General features: G+C 47.2%; 1 protein-coding gene across 4 annotated transcripts in view; it reads right to left on the bottom strand.

Moving 5' to 3' along the window:
- NTRK3 (neurotrophic receptor tyrosine kinase 3) overlaps positions 1-18085 on the bottom strand; it is a 220836-nt gene that overhangs the window by 12948 nt on the left and 189803 nt on the right. Inside the window, exons 16-17 of one of the 4 annotated variants that reach the window (XM_072870114.1) lie at positions 14689-14706; positions 9373-9396 (exon numbers count right to left, since the gene is read on the bottom strand). The exons of 2 other annotated variants lie outside the window; for them this stretch is intronic. In XM_072870114.1, coding sequence (XP_072726215.1) covers positions 9373-9396; positions 14689-14706 — 42 coding nt within the window. Of the gene's footprint in view, positions 1-8219; positions 8295-9372; positions 9397-14688; positions 14707-18085 lie in introns of all 4 variants that reach the window. One more of the 4 variants, XM_072870113.1, reaches the window with a different exon arrangement.

The following is an 18085-nucleotide window of genomic DNA, read 5'->3' on the forward strand; positions in this document are numbered from 1 at the left end:
AAAGGTGGTGTGGCACGCAGAGGAGAGGCTGCAGATGGTGGCAACAGGCAAGGAGGGACAGGCACAGGAGAAGAGAGTGACTGCACCCATCTGAGCACAGCTGCAATGGGGGAGCAGCAGCACCACTGGGAAGTGGCAGAACTAAAACCAGTGATAGCCAAAATGGTGGCACGTGCAGAAGGTGAGGCTGGGGTTTGGCTGCAGGGTTCTGCTGGAAAACAAGCTAAATTTGAAAATTTGAAGGAATCAAGCATTGCATCCTCTTCTACTGTATTTTTCCACCTGAAACTTCATGTGCATTGAAGTTTCCTCTATTCTTTGTCAAGTTTTCCGGATGCCCTTGAGTAGGACAGAGTTGCTGGAGTCCCCCGCATTTTAACCACAATGTTAAAATTCTTCCACCTACTTTATTTAGCCAGGAGCGTAAATAAATAAGCAAACCCACAAACACAGGAACCTGGTTCCCAGATGCCATTAGAGCCCTCAAGCATTAAGTGGCCATTGCAGATATCGCTAGTTGCCTTCTGCTCCCCTTCCTGAAACCAGCTAGATGCTTCACCCCAGTGAGCCCTGCTGGGACCATTTCACAAACCCAGCACCCGGTAGGACACATCTGACTGTTTTTGCTGCAATATAGGACTGCTGCTAGATCATCAGCTCTCTGAACCAGGCAAGTTTTCCTAGAGGAGTCTCTAGCCACCAGCTCTCCATTAGGGTTAGCCACAAGAGGAAGGACGGAAGGAGAAAGTGAGTCTAAAGAAACCGCTAATGTTCTGAAGTGTCTGATAGGATGAATGACCCCTGCAGACATATGCTGAGCAGACAGTATAGTCCTCAATTATGTCATTGCTGGAGCATTTACTTCAAGGAGAAGCGTGACTACAAATGCTGGGCTTAAAACCTTGGCTGGTTTCACTGCCTCTGGATAAGCTGCTCTAGTCCAAGAGCGTTAGGTATGTGTATGCAGCATGCACAGGCAATGACATGCATGTCTGCGTATGAAACAGCTTTACAGCCCGAAGAGTAGAGCTGAAAAAAAACCCCTATTAAATTTCATTCTGCCCTCTTTCCTTTGTGAGAGAGGGCCCTAAAGGATTTGCTAAGGTATTGATAGGTGCCAATCCATATATCCCAGTGGGCAACCCACAGCCTCCCTCAGGAAATCACAAGCAAATCTTGCCTACATGATGGAAATTTCCTGCTTGCCACACTGATTTTCCCCAGCCTCATCCTCACTGTGTTATCCCTGTGTTAACTTCTATATACTTCTCTCAATGTTTTCTAACCTTCAAGCTTATAACTTTGTAAATATTTTCAATCAGGTAGCACATCTCCTCACTCCGGTCATTCTTTAGACAAACTATTTACATACGGCTCTTTCTATCCTCAGCAATCAATTGCTTCACACTGTCTTTGTTTCTCCTGCACCTCTCCAGAAGCTGTCGACCTTATGGATACTCTTTGTGGGGCTGAGTCAGGGACACGTGGCCGTGTAATAAAAGAGTATTTAAAATAATGATTGCTGTAGAGGCACACACTTTTCTCTTTGACTTGGCTTCTTTACATGAACGGCTTCAGAAGAGCATTTGTTTCACTGGCACACTGAAAGCCACAAGCTTGCTGGGGAGCTGCCACCCCACAAGGCACTGTGCTTGGTTCGAAGAGGACAGGATTTATAAAGACAAAATGCAGCATGGCCTGGGGTGGGCACAATCTCACTTTACAGCAATACTTGCTGTATATTGATTAGAACTGGCTCGGTGCTTTATTAGCCACCCGAGAGGTGCAATGAGCTGCTACTGGAATTTGTGCTTGATAATCAAAGGCATTTGTCATTCTTCGAAATGCTCCATGAGTAGGTGTTTGATTTGGGTGCGTGTGAAAAATGGAGGACAGCAATCCAGAGCAAGAGGCAGGGAGGCAGCAGCCACAGGTAGGGTGTCCTGCTGCCCACCCCACGTCCTGACCCATGGGGCATCCCCGCTGCAGCATCCCACAAGGCCCCATGGGCACCATCCCACAGGGCAGGACCCAGTGGCCGTGCAGCTCTGTGGCTCAGCAGAGTCCTCCACCACTGGCAAAGTTCTCCCTGATGAAGCTTGAAGAGCAGCAGCCATTGCTGTCATTCAGCCCCCAGCCGCCTGGCACACTGTCCTGATTTTGGCTGGGATAGAGTTAATTTTCTTCCTAGCAGCTGGTATAGTGCTGTGTTTTGGATTTAGTATGAGAATAATATTGATAACACACTGATATTTTAGCTGTTGCTAAGCAGTGCTTACACTGGTCAAGGACTTTTCAGCTTCCCATGCTCTGCCAGGCACACAAGAAGCTGGGAGGGGGCACAGCCAAGATGGTTGATCCAAACCGGCCAAAGGGCTATTCCATACCATATGATGTCGTGCTCAGTATATAAAGTGGGGGGGGCTGGCCGGGGGGTAGTGATCGCCGCTTGGGGTCTGCCTGGGCGTTGGTCAGCAGGTGGTGAGTGGTTGTATCACTTGTTTGGGTTTTTTTTCCCTGGGTTTTGTTCCTCTCTCACTCTCTTGTTGTTTCCCTTCTCATTACAATTTATTATCATTATTTTGTTGTTGTTGTTGTTGTTCCAATTATTAAACTGTTCTTATTTAAACCCACGAGTTTTCTTACTTTTGCTCTTCCGATTCTTGACCCCATCCCACCGGCGGGGAGGGTGAGCAAGTGGCCGTGTGGTACTTAATTGCCGGCTGGGGCTAAACCACAACACACACAGCTCCTCAAAGCCCTCCTTTCTGTTTTGGCTTTCCTGCATTTCCTAGGCAAACTGCTCTGTTTTTTTTTTCTTTCCCCTCACTGACAGGTACAGGTGGCCTTGAAGCCCTCTCATTGCACCTCCCCCAGCTTGAATTTTAAACTATTTAACACCTTTAAATGCACCTAATGAGGTTTCAGTCTGCACTTTGCTGCCATCCCTCTGCTTCTCTGACACCGGGAAGAAGAGTGGTTTGGAAACCTATTGCGGACTTCCCTGCGTTGGAGGTCTAATTACATGGTAACCAGTGACCTTGTAAGTACAGGGTAATCTGCTGTGTAATACCAGGGTAAATTATCCCAGTACTTCTGTCTTTTCCACTGCCGCCTTCTGCAGTGATGGAGATACAGCCGGTTAAACGGTAATTAATCTTTGAACCATTTGACACTTGCCCAAGCCGCTGAGGAGTAACGAGCAGAAGCCCGCTGGCTCTGCACAGGGCAAGGGACTGGCTCAGGAGCCACCACTCTGGGAGTGTCCGGTGTCACCTGGCCAAAGCAGGGGCTACTTTGTCACCCAGACTCTCTGGTGCTGCCTGGGGCAGTGGTTATGGGCTGCTTTCTCAGAGCTGGATGTGGCTGTCTCCTGCCTGCCCTGCATTAGGCATTGCTTATTTGGAGGGACACATCCAGAGTCATCTGCAGGAGGAAGGGGGCACCAGGGGCATGTGGATGCCCGAGGGGAACAGGCACCCACCCTGTCTGTGTTAGCAGGATGGGACCAGAGGTTCAGAGCAGCTCATCCGTGATGGGGGTGAGCCGTCTGGAGTGCTTTCTTACCCTCACCACGAAGGAGGTGTGTGGGAACGGCACCAACGCTTTCCTCTGGAACCCCCCAAACCATTCACCCTGCAAAACTCCAGGAAAACCAGCCGAGACATCCACTTTCTCCCTCACTCCTGTGAGATGCACTTTGTTCCTTCCCACGCTAACAGCCTGTCGCCCCAGGGCTGGGGGCTGCCTGTCTGACCCTTGGTACCTTTATGGCAACGAAATACATTTGCACACATTTTAGACCTGTTGACATCATTTGCTCTGGAGAGCTCTGGGTTTTTATAGTAACCACGGTAATGATTTTCAGATTATAGACTAAAAAAATATTTTAATTTGTTAGGAACATTAAGGTGGGCACTGTAAGATTCTTATGGCATTTAAATAGTGCTTAAAAAAAGGGTGGGGGGTGTTCTGAGTGCATTTCTTTTCCAAACAGGAGCGCTGAAATAGAAAGTCAAAATCCCACATGCTGGTACCGAGATCAGCTCTGACACCTCCCCTCTGTGCCTGTTTCACTTGAATACCTGCCAAGTTAAATAAGCAAACATGGGATTTTGAAGTCCTAGTTGCAAACCTGTTTTTGTCAAGTGAGCCCTCCTCCTTAGCCACTCTGGCTGATTATGCTGCGCAGCAGTGACCTGATCTAAACGTGTATGACTGTATGCCATTGCCCTCTATGGGCTGGGTCACAACTAATGGGTCCTGCAATGGGTAACACAGAGGTTTTGCACCTCTGCTTATACTCACCTATTGCTTTCCCCCCCATTCACTGCACACTCTGATTAACTAACTGGACAAGACTGTAAAGCAAGCAAATCATGGGTCTAGAGCATCCCATCATTTCCATGGCATGCAACGTACACTGTGTGCCACAAGGCAGACTGCTGCACCAGGCCCTTTCTTCTGGCTGAGAAGCAATTGCATGGTTTGGAGTGAATAAGACTGCACTGAATAAAGCAGGGGCATTTTGGAGGAGGAAAGTTGCCCTTGCAGCTCTATGGGTTGATATGGCTGATAGCTCTGCGCTTTGTTTCCTAACCTGTAAAATGGGGCAATGCAACTCACTGACTTCTTGAAGATGTTGCGCAGGTAATGACTTGTACAGTAAAGTAATAAATGGCATGGAAAAGCCTGCCAAGAAAGGGAAAAATAGTCAAATGTTTAGCTGAGGGTTAGTTATACCTGGCAAAAGAAACAGAGGGTTACACAATTAATATTATGGAGAAGAATAGCAAAGAAGTTCCTTTGTTCTGCGAGTACTTTTGCCTTGTACCTCAACTGGATCATATAAGATCAACGGCAGGTGATTATGTAAAATCTGTACTACAAGGCAGAGGCAAGTGTGAGCTCGGGCCTCCCTGCTATCATTACCTGACCTTGCACGTTCCCTTTTGCAATCTCAGCATTTTTTTGTGGATAGGATTTCTGGGTGGTTATTTTAAGAAAACTGTGTTAAATTTCTTGCTTCTGTGCCAGGTACCTGCTGTTTAACAAACGGGCCATGACTAAGCATAGACTGGAAATTAGAAACATCTACGAGTTAAAGCAATGAGATTCTGGGACTGTCTTCCCTTAGGAGCACATTTAATAGTGGTGCTTGATTATGAAAAGGATAAATCTGATGTGATTGATGCAACAGGGGATAGGATTTGATGATCCAGGGAATCCCTTCCAGCTCTCTCTACTCCTAATGAATTTATTTCTTAAGGACAGGGGGGATGCAGGGCTCTACTGATGGCAAACAACAGCAAAGCATGTAGATACCTGCTGATGGTTAGTGGGTCTCCATCCCCAGATTTAACCACTTCCCATCACCAAGAAGGTGGAGCAGGTCTCTCTCCTCATTCTGCCCATCCTGAACATACCAACCAGAGGTGAGTGCAAGGATCCTACCTGCTTCCCTCTTTGCATTTTCCAACTACCGAGGACTTCCAAAATTCACTCTCCTTGAACCAGTCCCACAAATGTCTCAGCTCACAGGTTCCCTATGTATTTCTAAGGTACTTACCTGTCTCCCAACACCACAATGATTGTGTCCCTTGCAATTATTTTTTCATGTGAATCTCCTCAGTGAAGATGAGCAGGGATCACCTTTTAACAATGGGAAACTGAGGCACAGAAGGACTAACTGAATTTCCTATGGCAACAGAGGACATGGGTAGCACAGAAAGGACCTGCAGCCCAGTCCAAGGCTCAGATCTCACTTCTGGACTCTCCTTCTTCCTCATACACTTAACTGAGCTCTCTCTTTCAGAACAGGAATAGCAGACCAGAAAGTGTTTTTCATCCCAAGCATTCACTGGTCTGGGATTCCCATTCTCTGTCAAGCCAAGGGGGCTGAGCTTGGGATTTCTGAGGGCACAGCGCAAGGTTGTTTCAGAAGGGATGCACAGGGAAAGTGGTTATGTTCCTTTTTCCCCCCGAGTAGTTTTAATTCTTTAATTCCTACTTGCTAATAAGATAAAATGCTGTGATTTCTGCAGGATCAAATGATGCAGGATAAGCTAAGGGAGTTTATTAATTAGCACTCTTACAGGGCTGGGAAAAAAATAATAAAAAGAAGCAACACAGTTGTAGATGATAGCTATAAATATGACTCAAGCATTACCTGCTGTGACATTTTAGCCAAGGGGAGACTGTCATGTTAGTGGTGGGCATGGCACTCTGATAGTGAATAAAAATCATAAATGAGGGCAAGGCTTTCTCTCTAAAACGTGGCTGTTCACAGACATGTGCTACATTTCTCCAGGGACTGATTCTGCAAATAATACCAGGTATAGCACTTCTGTGTGTGAGTGCTCCTCTGGCTTCCCAGGGATTGCTTGGAGCAGTGAGTGCTAAGCCCAGTGGTAAGCGGTTGCAGGATCAGATTCATAGTGTGCCAAGCATTTTGGATGAAAAGAGCTATAAAGAAGTAACATATTATTATGTCACATTGCAAAGGTCAACCCCAGTATTTGTTCTGTCATAAGGACATGATTGAAAGGCAAAAAAATAGTGTCAGGGCACAGGGGAAAATAATTTTTTAAAAACTGCCTTCAAGGCTGAGGATACAAAATTACATTAGTGCTTAGAACTAAATTCCCATCCACACCCCGAATTCAATTTTGGCTCAGAAAGGCACAAATGTAACAAAATCACCTTTTGGTGGCACGTCTTCTTATCTGCTGACATATCCCCTGTAAAATCAGCAATATCTAAACTCATACGCCTGTGTGATTCTGGCAACACTCAGGAACTGACAGAGCCCTGCTCCGTCACGGACCCCAGGAGGGTTCTGAGAGATCCACTCAGCTGCTTTAGACCGTGTAGGCATTCGCTTAATCCCCATCGCTGCCAGGGCAGGAGGAGTGGTGGAGACACTGGGAGGAGGATGGGCAGTGGGACAGCTCCTTCATCACCTGGCCAGGAGCATACATCTCACCTAGCAATGTCACAGGGAGGTTTGGGTAATTGGACCCCAGTAATTTGTCCCAGTCATGGCTACTTTGCAAATACTTATGTCCATCTCTCTGAGCTTGCTGGCACAGGGAAGCTATTGAGAAATAAAGTGTGGAAGCCATCACTTTCCTGCCTTAACTTATGAGGGGTCATAACTGCTCTGCACAGACAGTGTCTTTGGGTGGATTAGCTCAATCCACTTCCAAAACAGACTCAAACAAAGGCTCCCCAACTTTCTGGATCAGCAGAGCACTTCCTTGTGTGCCAGCAGCAAAACCACACAGGACAATCAAGTTCAATGTTTTCCCTTTTCGCAGGCTTCTGCAGCTCACGTCCAGTGGCCTTGCAGCTTGCTGGCGGTAGCTTCTGGGATGCTATGGCAGTTGGGGACCCACTGGGCTGAGCATCCCTATACAGATGCTCCAGCATGCAGCGAGCGCAACTGGATGATGGCCCACCTCTGTGGGAGGGAGGGCAGGGTGAACAGAGGTGTTACCAGCCCTCAGCTGGCTCACACGGCTGCCATCAGCCACCACCTTGGCAAACCCAAACTCCTTTGCACTGCCAGAGCATCGAACCTGCACCGATCTCTCACTGCCACTCCACTGGGCAAGGTATGGGAGGAGCAGTGGGGCAGTGATGGTTGACATCCACTCAATCACAGCTGCAAGCACTCAACCAGTCAGACACCAAGGCTGTGTCTAGACTAGCAGACAAAAGGCGTCAGGGCTGGCATGTGACGGTCCAACTGTTCCAATGGTCTGGTTTTAGTCCACGCCAATTTGACAGCACCCAAACAACTGTTGAGAGGACAACACAAGTCAAGGACAGTTCCCAGTGAGCAGTGCAAACGCCACCCTGCTTGGAGGCACGGAGCAGTTTAGCTGCACGGAAACAAACCATGCTGCGCTCGCTGCCATCAGAGCCAGAGGACAGCCCATGCTGTCCACTAGTGCAGACACAGCCTGAACACCCACGGAGGAAGACTGCACTGAGGACTTTTGCATTCATCCCATATTATCGCACCATACAGACAAGCCCCAGAGAGTTGCTATAGTAGAAACATGTGCAGTTTCCATCACACACAAGAGCCCCTTCGCTGCCAAACACACTAGACCCGACCTAGTCCCAAAGCTGCTCAACCCCACGTGTCATTTCATGCTCAAGCAGCACCAGTCCCCCGCTTCCAGCTGCCCCAGGGGTCGAGATCCACTCACTGTTGCAGCTGCCGGCGGTGCCAGTCTCTGTCGCTGCCACGCTGCGCTGAACTGGCCCTTCGGACGCGGCCCTTCCTGACAGTGAATGGGTGAAAACAAGGGAAGGAGACAAACAAAAGAGAAGGGAAGGGTGAGAGAGGGAGGGAGGGATGGGGGGGATGAAGCAAGGGGACAAGAAGGGAAAGGGTATGTCTTTAACCGAACCGTATGTCTTTCACTGTCTACAACATCCCAACACTGCACAACCCTTGCTGCGAGGGCACGGGGCAGGTGAGACCCCTGGCCCTGGTCACCGCCACCTTGCACCCCACACCATCACCTGCACCAGTATAGAGGGAGGGCGAGGGGCAAGCACTGATGCTGGGCGAGAGTCACAGGGTGCTCTGGCCTCCTGAAACTTCTCCTTGGATTGTGAAGCCACATCCCTTGGGGGACCCAGAGTCCCTCTCCGAAAGAAGTTTTAGGAGGCTTGAGCGGTTCCTCTGTATCTGGTACTTAAGCATCCTGCTCCTTGGCCATTGCCAGCCCTCCTGGGCACAGCGCAGGGACCCATCTGCCTCTGCCAGCAGAACACGACCCAGGCCTGATGTCTTTACTCAAGCAAGCTTGGGTTATCCAGAGTTAAGGGCATTGTTGGCCAGATGTCCCAGTGAAGAACCTGGTACATCACCCTACGCTTACCCAAAAGTCTTTGTCCCATCAGTACTGCACAGGTTGGGGGAGGAAGAAAAAAACTCATCCCACAGCTTCCGATCACCAGCAAACCTGCCAGCACTTGCAAAACTGAACCTTAGGAGGGGACAAGGGAAGTGAAATGATGGAGCAGAAAATACAGCACTACTTTTTGCCATGTATCAAAGTAGGAAAGATTTGGGGAACGGGAGGAAGAAGAAGGGACAGGGATCTCAGTGTGCAAATTAGGAGTGAATGACGAGCGTAAGGTCCGCTGACTTTCTAGTAAGGTGTTGGTCTTCTCACCGGCACAAAAAGGAGACAAAATCCCAAGATGAAAGGGCAGTTGGTGAGCACGGTGGTTTGGGGGAAGACTTCTGACTGTGCTACTTAGGAGCTCAGGTTGACAGCTGCTTGGGGAATACCAAAAATACAGCCTCAGGCTTTGTCCAGCTAGTCATCACCCTGGGCACCTTCCCACCCTACACCAGAGGCGAAAATTGAGCTGCTAAATGTAGCCGACAGCTCATTCTGCTTGGGGAATTGCCCCGTGAATGACTGACTCACCTCCCTTCCCAAAAAAGTTGAGGTAGGAAATGAGTGGGGGAAAGGCTTAGAAAATTGTTTCATGATGGTTGTTTAAATTGCCTGTGCATTACAATGTTACAGTTAGGGAAAAAGAAGAGAGAGATCTATTGCATAAAGCTGCATCCTAAAGCCAGCTGTGGCAGAGGTACGGACATTGGAAAGAAGCAGAGCAAATGAAGTCATCCAGCAGTGGAAAAAAAACATAAATATAATATAGTGCAGAACAAAGCAAATTCTACCTCAAACACAGAGCTGAAAGAGAAACATCTTCCTCTGTCAGATCTATTACCATGCATTTATTCCAATAACAAATAACTAACCTAGAGAGTAACCCAAACCTGATTTATTCCTCCCTCTAAGTAAATATGAAGAGGCAGCTGAATCTGACTGTAAAAACCACTGATCTCATATGTTTTCCTTGTATGTATTGGAAAAAATAGGAGTGGAGTTTCTGCCTTGCTGCCAGGGGATGCTGGCAAAGCATTTGAGCTATAGATATTGTATCTTGTCACTAATGACTGCAGGGAACTAAAAGGGATTTGGATTTTTTAATGCTTCACATTAATTGATAATTTGGTCTCAGAATCCACAGTGGAACACAGGATTTGCTATATTGGATCAGTCTAGTGGCCCATAAAATCTGGCGTCCTGCCTCAGTGATGCTCAGAAAAATTATTATCCATTGCCTTTGCTTATAAAGTTGCTGGCCATTTCTGTAAGGCCATACAATTGTAACAGAGGAAAGGCCTTTCTGGCCTGCACAGGAAACCTCTTTAAAACCCTGAAATGTGGTTTTGGCAGGGCTGTATTACATCTTCTTTTTTTTCTAAATGCAAGGAAGAAACTCTGTAACTACAAACATTTTCAACAGATATGCTGCTGTTTTTCATCTTGGTCACCACAGCCCAAATAGCGAGAAGGTGAACTTGGGTTTTCAGAGGGCAAATGAGAACATGATTGGGGCCAGAGGGGGGGAGATGCCTTGTAGTGAGCAGAACAATATTGATTAGGCAGTGTAAAGATTTCCCTCACTAATTCCTTTAGCAATCTTATCATGTGTTGCCTGCATAATTGGATGGGGAAGAGAGAGGTGGAATCACTTAAGCGTTCAAAGCTCAACACACACCAAGAAAAGATTCCTATTTTGTGCGTGTGTGCAATTTTGTGCATCGTTGCCCCTTGATTGTACATTGAACATGCTCTCTTTGACAGCCTAGCCCTAAACAGCCTGTTTATTAAAGACAGCTGCTTGCAAATAGGGGCTTTCTCCATCCAGCTGGCGTGGAGAAGGAGCTCGCTGTGGCTGTGAGAGGCAGGACTATGAAATGGGGGGGATCAGGAGGGGAACACCTGCTGAAATTGACCATGCAGGAATCAGGAGGAAAAAAGAAAGGTAATGGTTTCTCTCCATGAAAACATCTTAATTAAGGAGGACAATGAAGATATTTGCATCTTAATTTTTCTAGGGACGTCTTCAGTTTGTCTTGAAGCAAGGTTTTTCACACTGGGGAAAACCTCTAAGTCTATCTATCTCACTCAAAAAGTCACTACTCCACTCCAAAAATCAGAAAAAATAAAGCAAGACAAGTCATAATTTATCCATGCTCCCACTAAACTAGCTTATAACTTCTCTGCCTCCAGTTCTTTTGCTGATCATACTGAGGTTTGGGGATGCTTCCCACCTTTCCTGACCAATATGTGATCTCATGGCTGTCCCCATGGTAAAGGAGAGCTGAGATCATGGTCCTGCGGGTGGGAAGGCAGGAGGAGGTCACTGGCCAGCTGGGATGCAGTGGGAAAATGGGTCCAACAACGTAGAGAAGGTGAGAGGGGAGGGTTTTACACATCCAAGTCTCCCTCGATTGTAAGTGGCAGTGCTCCTTCCAAAGTGTGAACAGTTCATTTCCATATGCTCAGGAGCACATATACTGTTTCTGATCCACCTGGGGCTAGAATAATGAAGCTCGCTGGCATGTGGTTCTCCATCTTCTTCTGCTCTAGCTACAGTTTAAATCAGGCCACCTTGGTGAAACCCAGGAACCATCAACTCCTATGGCCTACCCTGTATAAAATCCTTCCTTGTTTCTAGTGACACCACAGAGGAACATGTTTTGGCCCAATCTCCACCATGGGAGAGTCTCTCTGGCTCAAAACTAGGCACTGTGCTCTTTTCCATGTATTTCAGCTTTCAGGCTAATGGGATGTTCAGAGTGGGAACAGTGGGAGGAAGGGAGCACGTTGCATGCAGGCAGCTTCTAGCAGGTGGTTGGGAACCACACTTGGACAATACAAACTAGCACAGGGGAAAAAAACAGTTTCACAGTCAAGGGTGGGGAAAACTACTCAAGGATGGGTGGAGATCACCCTTTCTGGATCTGTTGGCTGCACCCAGGCAATACTGAAAATGGAAGAGTCCTGCCCTCCCTAGTTAAGTTTTATGGGAAGGGAATTGCTTTGAAGGAAAGGGCTCCTGAAATCCCTGCAGGAAACTTGCTGTCTCAAGTTTTCACAGCAGAGGTGAACTGACTTTCTGAACTGAACTGAATCTGACTTCCTGGGGATGGTGTCACTACCTGTCAGCCGGGTCCAGCATTTGACTGGTTACTCCCAGTACTCTCCTCAGCTCCCAGTAAAGCAGAGATCAGCCTGGACAGCTTTTAAGAGCAGCCAAAGTCCAGTCAGCTGGGACCCTGACCTCAGCCAGAGATGCACAGGGGAGAATATGGAAACAGAAGAGCCCACAGCATATGTCCCACAATATCTTCCAGTCCTCAATAATCAGTGGCACAGGGCTTTCCTGAAACAGGGGAGGTATTTTGTGTTTGATAGCCCTTGATAGATTACTTTGCTTCTACAATTCTGTTCAATCACTTTTTCAGCCCACCTCAGCTGTTGGCACATACCATCTCCTGAGACAAGGAGTCCCACCACTTTACTAGCCACTGTAGCCTCTCCATTGGATCCAAACCTGCCATGAACATCACCAGGTCTTTTAGGTCAGGAAATACTGAACAACAAACAATTTCTTCCTATTTGACTACATCTATGATCTCTGCAAACAGAAGGTCAGGAGTTAAAAACCAACAGGAAGCTAAACTGAAAGGCTTTGAGGTCTCAGCTCTCTGGAACTCAGTCCAATGCTTGGGAGAAAGCAAAAGCCTCAACTCAAATGTCTGGGAATGGAGCTGAGCTTTGATTGAAAGATCATAAGTTTGATTAGCTCTCAGTAAGTGTGTGAGGGCTTGGGTGGTTTGGGGGGAACACAGAGGGGTTAAGTGTGGAGGTCAGTGTTTGGGTGAATATTAAGACTATATTAAACAAAAAATCTGAGCCAAATGACTTGCAGTGCAGCAGCAACATAACCTGAGCAGAAGAGGTGAGCGTGGAGGTCAAGTACCATAGCAGGGAGTTTTTATTTCCCAAAAACAAACTGCTCTTTTGTGCCTGTGCTTCAAAGAAGGTGCCACCAGATTGTGAGAGCTCTTCACCTGCCACGTCCCTCTCATTACTGAAATGAAATAAATGGCAACAGCATGAAAACAGCAACTCAAGCAGGAGAAAGACAGGTAGACAGTGAGGAAAAGGGGAGGAGGGAAACAGGGTGCGGATGGAGGTCTTGGCAGGGTGGAGAATTAGGGCAATTACCATTTCTGAGAAAATGCCAGAAATACAACACAACCTAATTTCCCCTATTAATTCCTCTGCAATTGAGCTGCTTTGTGTGAAGGGCTCTTAATGTTTCAAACAGGAGGGATGGGAAAAAAATAAAGACTCAACATTTGTTTTTCCCTCAGTGTAGAAATGGGGAAGTGTTGAGGAAAAATGTCTGGCTAAAACACAAGATGATGCTGTTACATCTTCCTTTCAGGAGATAAGGAACTGTGCCACAAATTCAATTTGCAGAGGTTTTTATAGGAGCCACAGAGACATCAAAGACCAGCACGTTCAATATCACACTGACTTTTCCTGCACGCAGAACACACCAGGACAGGCACAGAGACACTTACCCCGCGCACCCACATTCAGCGGTTCCCTCACCCACCCTGTTTCCAGCCCTACTGCAAGTTAGGGTGAAATTGATTCTTTTGTCCTATAACCACCAGTCAGGGCAGTTGTGAGGCACCACGGCATGAGCCATCCACACCTCATGGGGCATAGAGGTGTCATCTAGGGGGAACGACGGCAATGAAAACAAGGAAAGAGATCGCAAATCAGGGGTTGGGGTGATGGGACATATGGGGCCAACAGATGCTAAGAAGGGCATGTAATACTTTCAACAGCAGACATGGGCTCCTACACATAGCAAGACTATGGCTCTGCTTGGCTGGCCGCTCTGTATCAGTACTAGGGGTCTCCAGGTCACATCTCCAGGTCACTATGAGACTTTCCTGCCCTTACTTATGTAGGTATGACAAAGCAAGACATGTTCTCCAGTTGTCCCACTTAATACAGGAGAAAATTAAAGTACTTTTCACTTCTAAGTCTTTTCCTTAGTGCAACATATATTTACAGATATTAAACTTCCCCAACACCCTGGCAGAAAGGATGCAGAGAGAGTAGCACGTTATACTTTTCACCTCAGAGAAGGGGTAGAAGAGACAAAAGCTGATGCTCAGCTGCTTAGCATCTGCACAGCACTTAGGTGCTGGAAATCGTACTGATGTTGGAAGCTGAATGTGGCACACACATTGTACCATCTACACAAGATTACACACAACAGTCAGCGCAGCCAGGGACTGACCTTGCTTTCCCCCACCCATCGACATTGAAACAGAGCCTGAGCACGCTGTCTGGGTGCACAGAGCCTGGCTCGCTCTCTGTCCGGAGCTGACTAATCCTGCCAGTGTACACCAGGTCTACAGTAAAACCTGAGAGTGGCAGCTTTTTTTTTTCCCCCCTAAAGTGAGTCAGTACCGTATCCCAGACAGAAATTCAGAGGGAGTTTTCCTCCCCTCTGCCTGTTGGCATTCCCCTTTGTAGGTGATGGTGCAGAGCCCTAGCACACTCATCGCAGGGATCATTCCTGGTGCTAACAGGGCTGGGCAGCAATTTCCCTCTTCTAGGTTCGATCTCCCATGCTGTAAACACGCTGCTTGAGATGGACAGCAAAGCAATGAAGAGAGGACATCAGGGGACACAAAAGCGGGTGTTGTACAGCTGAAGGATACACACGGGCAATAAGGAGCCCTGGCAAGGACGCACAAAAAACACCAGTGGGAGAGTACAGCTAAACCTCTGCAGTGAGTTCAAAGCTGGTGGGAACAGAGCACTATTCAATGATGGTGTAATCGTTTAGGGACCCTCTACCTAGGAGAGTGTGGGTCAGACTAAATTTACTTTCAATGTAACGCTTGTCTATTAGTCTTATCTACCATGCTGAACAAGCCTCCAAAGGAGCATGACCCAGGCAACTGCTAAATCTTGGTGATCTATTACTTGCGTGGAAACTTCACTGGAAAAATAACTGACTGTGCCCAGGAGAAAGAAAACAATTTCAAACTCCAGAGGAGAAGAACTAAAGAGATAGTCTAGATGGGAGATGGTCATCAGGAAGCAACCTGACAATGGGTACTGAAAATTATAAAGAATATGGGTTTTTCTCTAGCCATTTTAAAGAAAGAGAAGAAAGAAAATGTTTACACAGTAAACCTTCATGCTTCAGAGGAGGAGGCATCTGCTAGAGGGATCCTAGACTTTTTAAAGAACACTGACCTAAGGCCAAAGTCATAGCAGAAAGGTTGTTTTGGTTCTGATGGTCTAAGGATGTGAGAGCCAAGGTTCATAGGAAGAGATATTAATCTTTTATTAAACTGACTGATACTACTGAAAAAAAAAAAAAAGAGCTCGGAGAGGGTTTGAGTGTCTAAAATTCACTCTTTTTTTCCCCTCCAACAATATCGTATGTTCTAATAAAAGATATTACTTCTTCCTGCAAACCTTGTCTCTCCCAAATCCAAACAATGCTCCGGAGTAGTGAGGACACAGAAGCAGGGAGCGTTTTTTGTTATTATGACTAGCTCTGTGTTGCTAGAAACAGAAACATATTTTCAGAGCCCTTTGCAAATCCGGCATGTGTCTTTTTTTTGACAAGCAGATGTCCTCTGCGTGATGAACTGTGACCTGGAGTACACTCAGGACAGACCTCTGGGAAAGGATGGAGCTAAATCCCCTAGAGGTTTCAAGCCCAGCCCAGGATCTGGGGCAGGATGCCAGAAGGGTAGGACATAGGAGACCTGGACAGAGGGATGTCTTAATGAGGTTTAATGCCTACAGAAATCCTTCCTCTACTCGACATGTGTATTCACTGCTGGGTTTCCACCCATGTCAGGACATTACCTTGGAAGCTATTAAGGACTGTTGACTACGATTTAAGACTGTGTTCTCTTCTAAAGATGAAGAAACACTGCCCTTTCCCTGGGCAGCTGCCACATTATTTTGTTTTGGAATTGAATTACACATTTTGGGGGAAGAAAGGAAAACGATCTGGATTTTATCAGAGCACAGGTGAGTTCAGAGCCACAGAAGGGCTCTGGGAGCAACCAAACCCCAGCCTGCTGGGTGAAAGAGCAGCTGGGGGTCCTAAGCCCAGCCCCAGTGATGCCCCCAGCTCTGGACAAACCCCCCAGCTGCCGTGACAGCCTCCAGCTCCCCGGGCAGTGCTGGGCAGGCACCGTGTGCCTGACTTGCTGCAGTCTCCATGCCACACTCAGCTTGGCTGAGGCACAACATCCCTGACCTGCAGCGTCCCACCACCTGCTGTCACAGTCCTGAGTCATACCTAAAAAAATAGCCTACTCACACATTTTTTTAAAGACAACAACAAGGAAAATGAAATCCGCCCAAATCTTTTCTGTCCAATATGGATATATTCCATCATGCCTTCCCACAGAGACCCACACCAAAGATTGCACAGCACGTTACACAACACATCACAGAAATGCTTCTTCAGCGTCTCCGCCTTTACTCTTCACACAGATGCTGGGCTACTTCTCCCCATCTCCCCAGTCCCTCCACTTTCCTCCGCTTTCTAATTAGATGCTGTTTCACCTCTCCCCACCACCTACACCTCCACAACCATCTTCTCTCCATCCTGTCTTGTTGAAAGAAGGTTTAAAGGCACCAGCTGACGGGATCCCTCTGTGATGCACAAGGAAAAGGACGCACCTGTCTTCAGGCAGAACATGGAGAGCCTTGTGGAGAGGGGAAACAAGCCCCTCTGCTGCTTTTGTTCCGCAAATGTTTGTTTTCTGTATCCAAATGTGTAACAGGAAATTAAGCAGTTCACCTTTGTTAAAGCACTTTTGCATCCGACAAATGCAGGAGCCAGATGGTGTTCTTTCTTTGTTTCAAAAGATTAAAAATGGGAAAGAAAGGAAATGGCTAGGAGCTAATCCTCAGCCTGGAACACATTCACATATCCACATGCCCAGTTATCCATGCTCGTGGGGCCTGGGCAGGAGCAAACATGGGGACCCAGAGGGCTGAAGTGAGTCTGCTTGCAGAGAGCTCCAGACCTGTCACTTTGTGTCAGCTTCGAGGTGCAATCCTTCACGGTGTTCCGTGAAAATGACAAATTAGAGTATTCTCCCCAGGCTGCAGTTAGACACACCAAGCAATATTTTCTAGAAACCACCTGAAGCAGAACTTTGCTCCAGGTCCTACTGTTGAGAATGGCAGGCTGTCAACACGGGAGAGCTGCTGTGCACAAACACTGAGAATCAGACTTGGGAATATCACCAGACAGGTTGTAAATGTGACCAGGGACAGCACCAAAGAGTTTCAAAGTTCAACTTTTCAGCCACATCTCCACCTTCCATAGGTGAGACCCAGGAGCAGTTTGGTTCTCACACTTGAGCTCATTTGTTCTCTGTATCCATTCAAAAGCTCTCACTTAGGGTACCTTGGTGGATTTTATGATAGGTCTGTGCACTTGAAAGGATTGTCTCAGGAGCCTTGAAAAGCCAGTTTTCATGCAACAGATGTTAAGAATTAAAATTGAGAGGAAGATAGAGCACAAATGCACAACTGTTGTGAAGCCATGTTGTTTTTCTCACCTACATTTGCAGGAGAAAGTGAATGCTTCTTCTTACCAGAGTTGAAGTCAAGTCTAATACAGTCAATTTACATGAGCCTCATGCGGCTTCATTAATGTCACAACCAGGTTTCTATTCAAAGGGTTGACTACTTTTGTTCACAGGGAACTTAGAAGTGCAGGTTGCCACATAGAAACCAAATAGATTTCCCAGTCCTAAGACAGTACGGCTCACACCAGTTCTTGCACAGAATGAATGAAGTGGTGCTGTGCAAAGGCAGAGGGAGAGGAGAGGGCAGGTATGAGATAGTGGTGGATGGGGAAGGACAGTGACTGTCACATAACTGTGAGTGCACCAGAAGGGTGAATAATAACATCAGCTCCATGTGGTCTCCTGGTAAACATGTCCCACAAGGCAGGGATTAGAGAAGGAGATGGAGAAATGAACCTGTCTGGGTTCTTCTCATATGCTGGGAGTAGTGTGGCTGGGCTGTGGCTGGAGGAAGGATGAAGGACACTTGGCTCCTGGACTTCTGCTCTTTGCTGGGGGGAATATATGGCCTGGATGGGCTTC

The sequence above is a fragment of the Ciconia boyciana genome, chromosome 8 (genome assembly GCF_034638445.1).
Source record: "Ciconia boyciana chromosome 8, ASM3463844v1, whole genome shotgun sequence".
Classification (NCBI taxonomy): Eukaryota; Metazoa; Chordata; class Aves; order Ciconiiformes; family Ciconiidae; genus Ciconia; species Ciconia boyciana.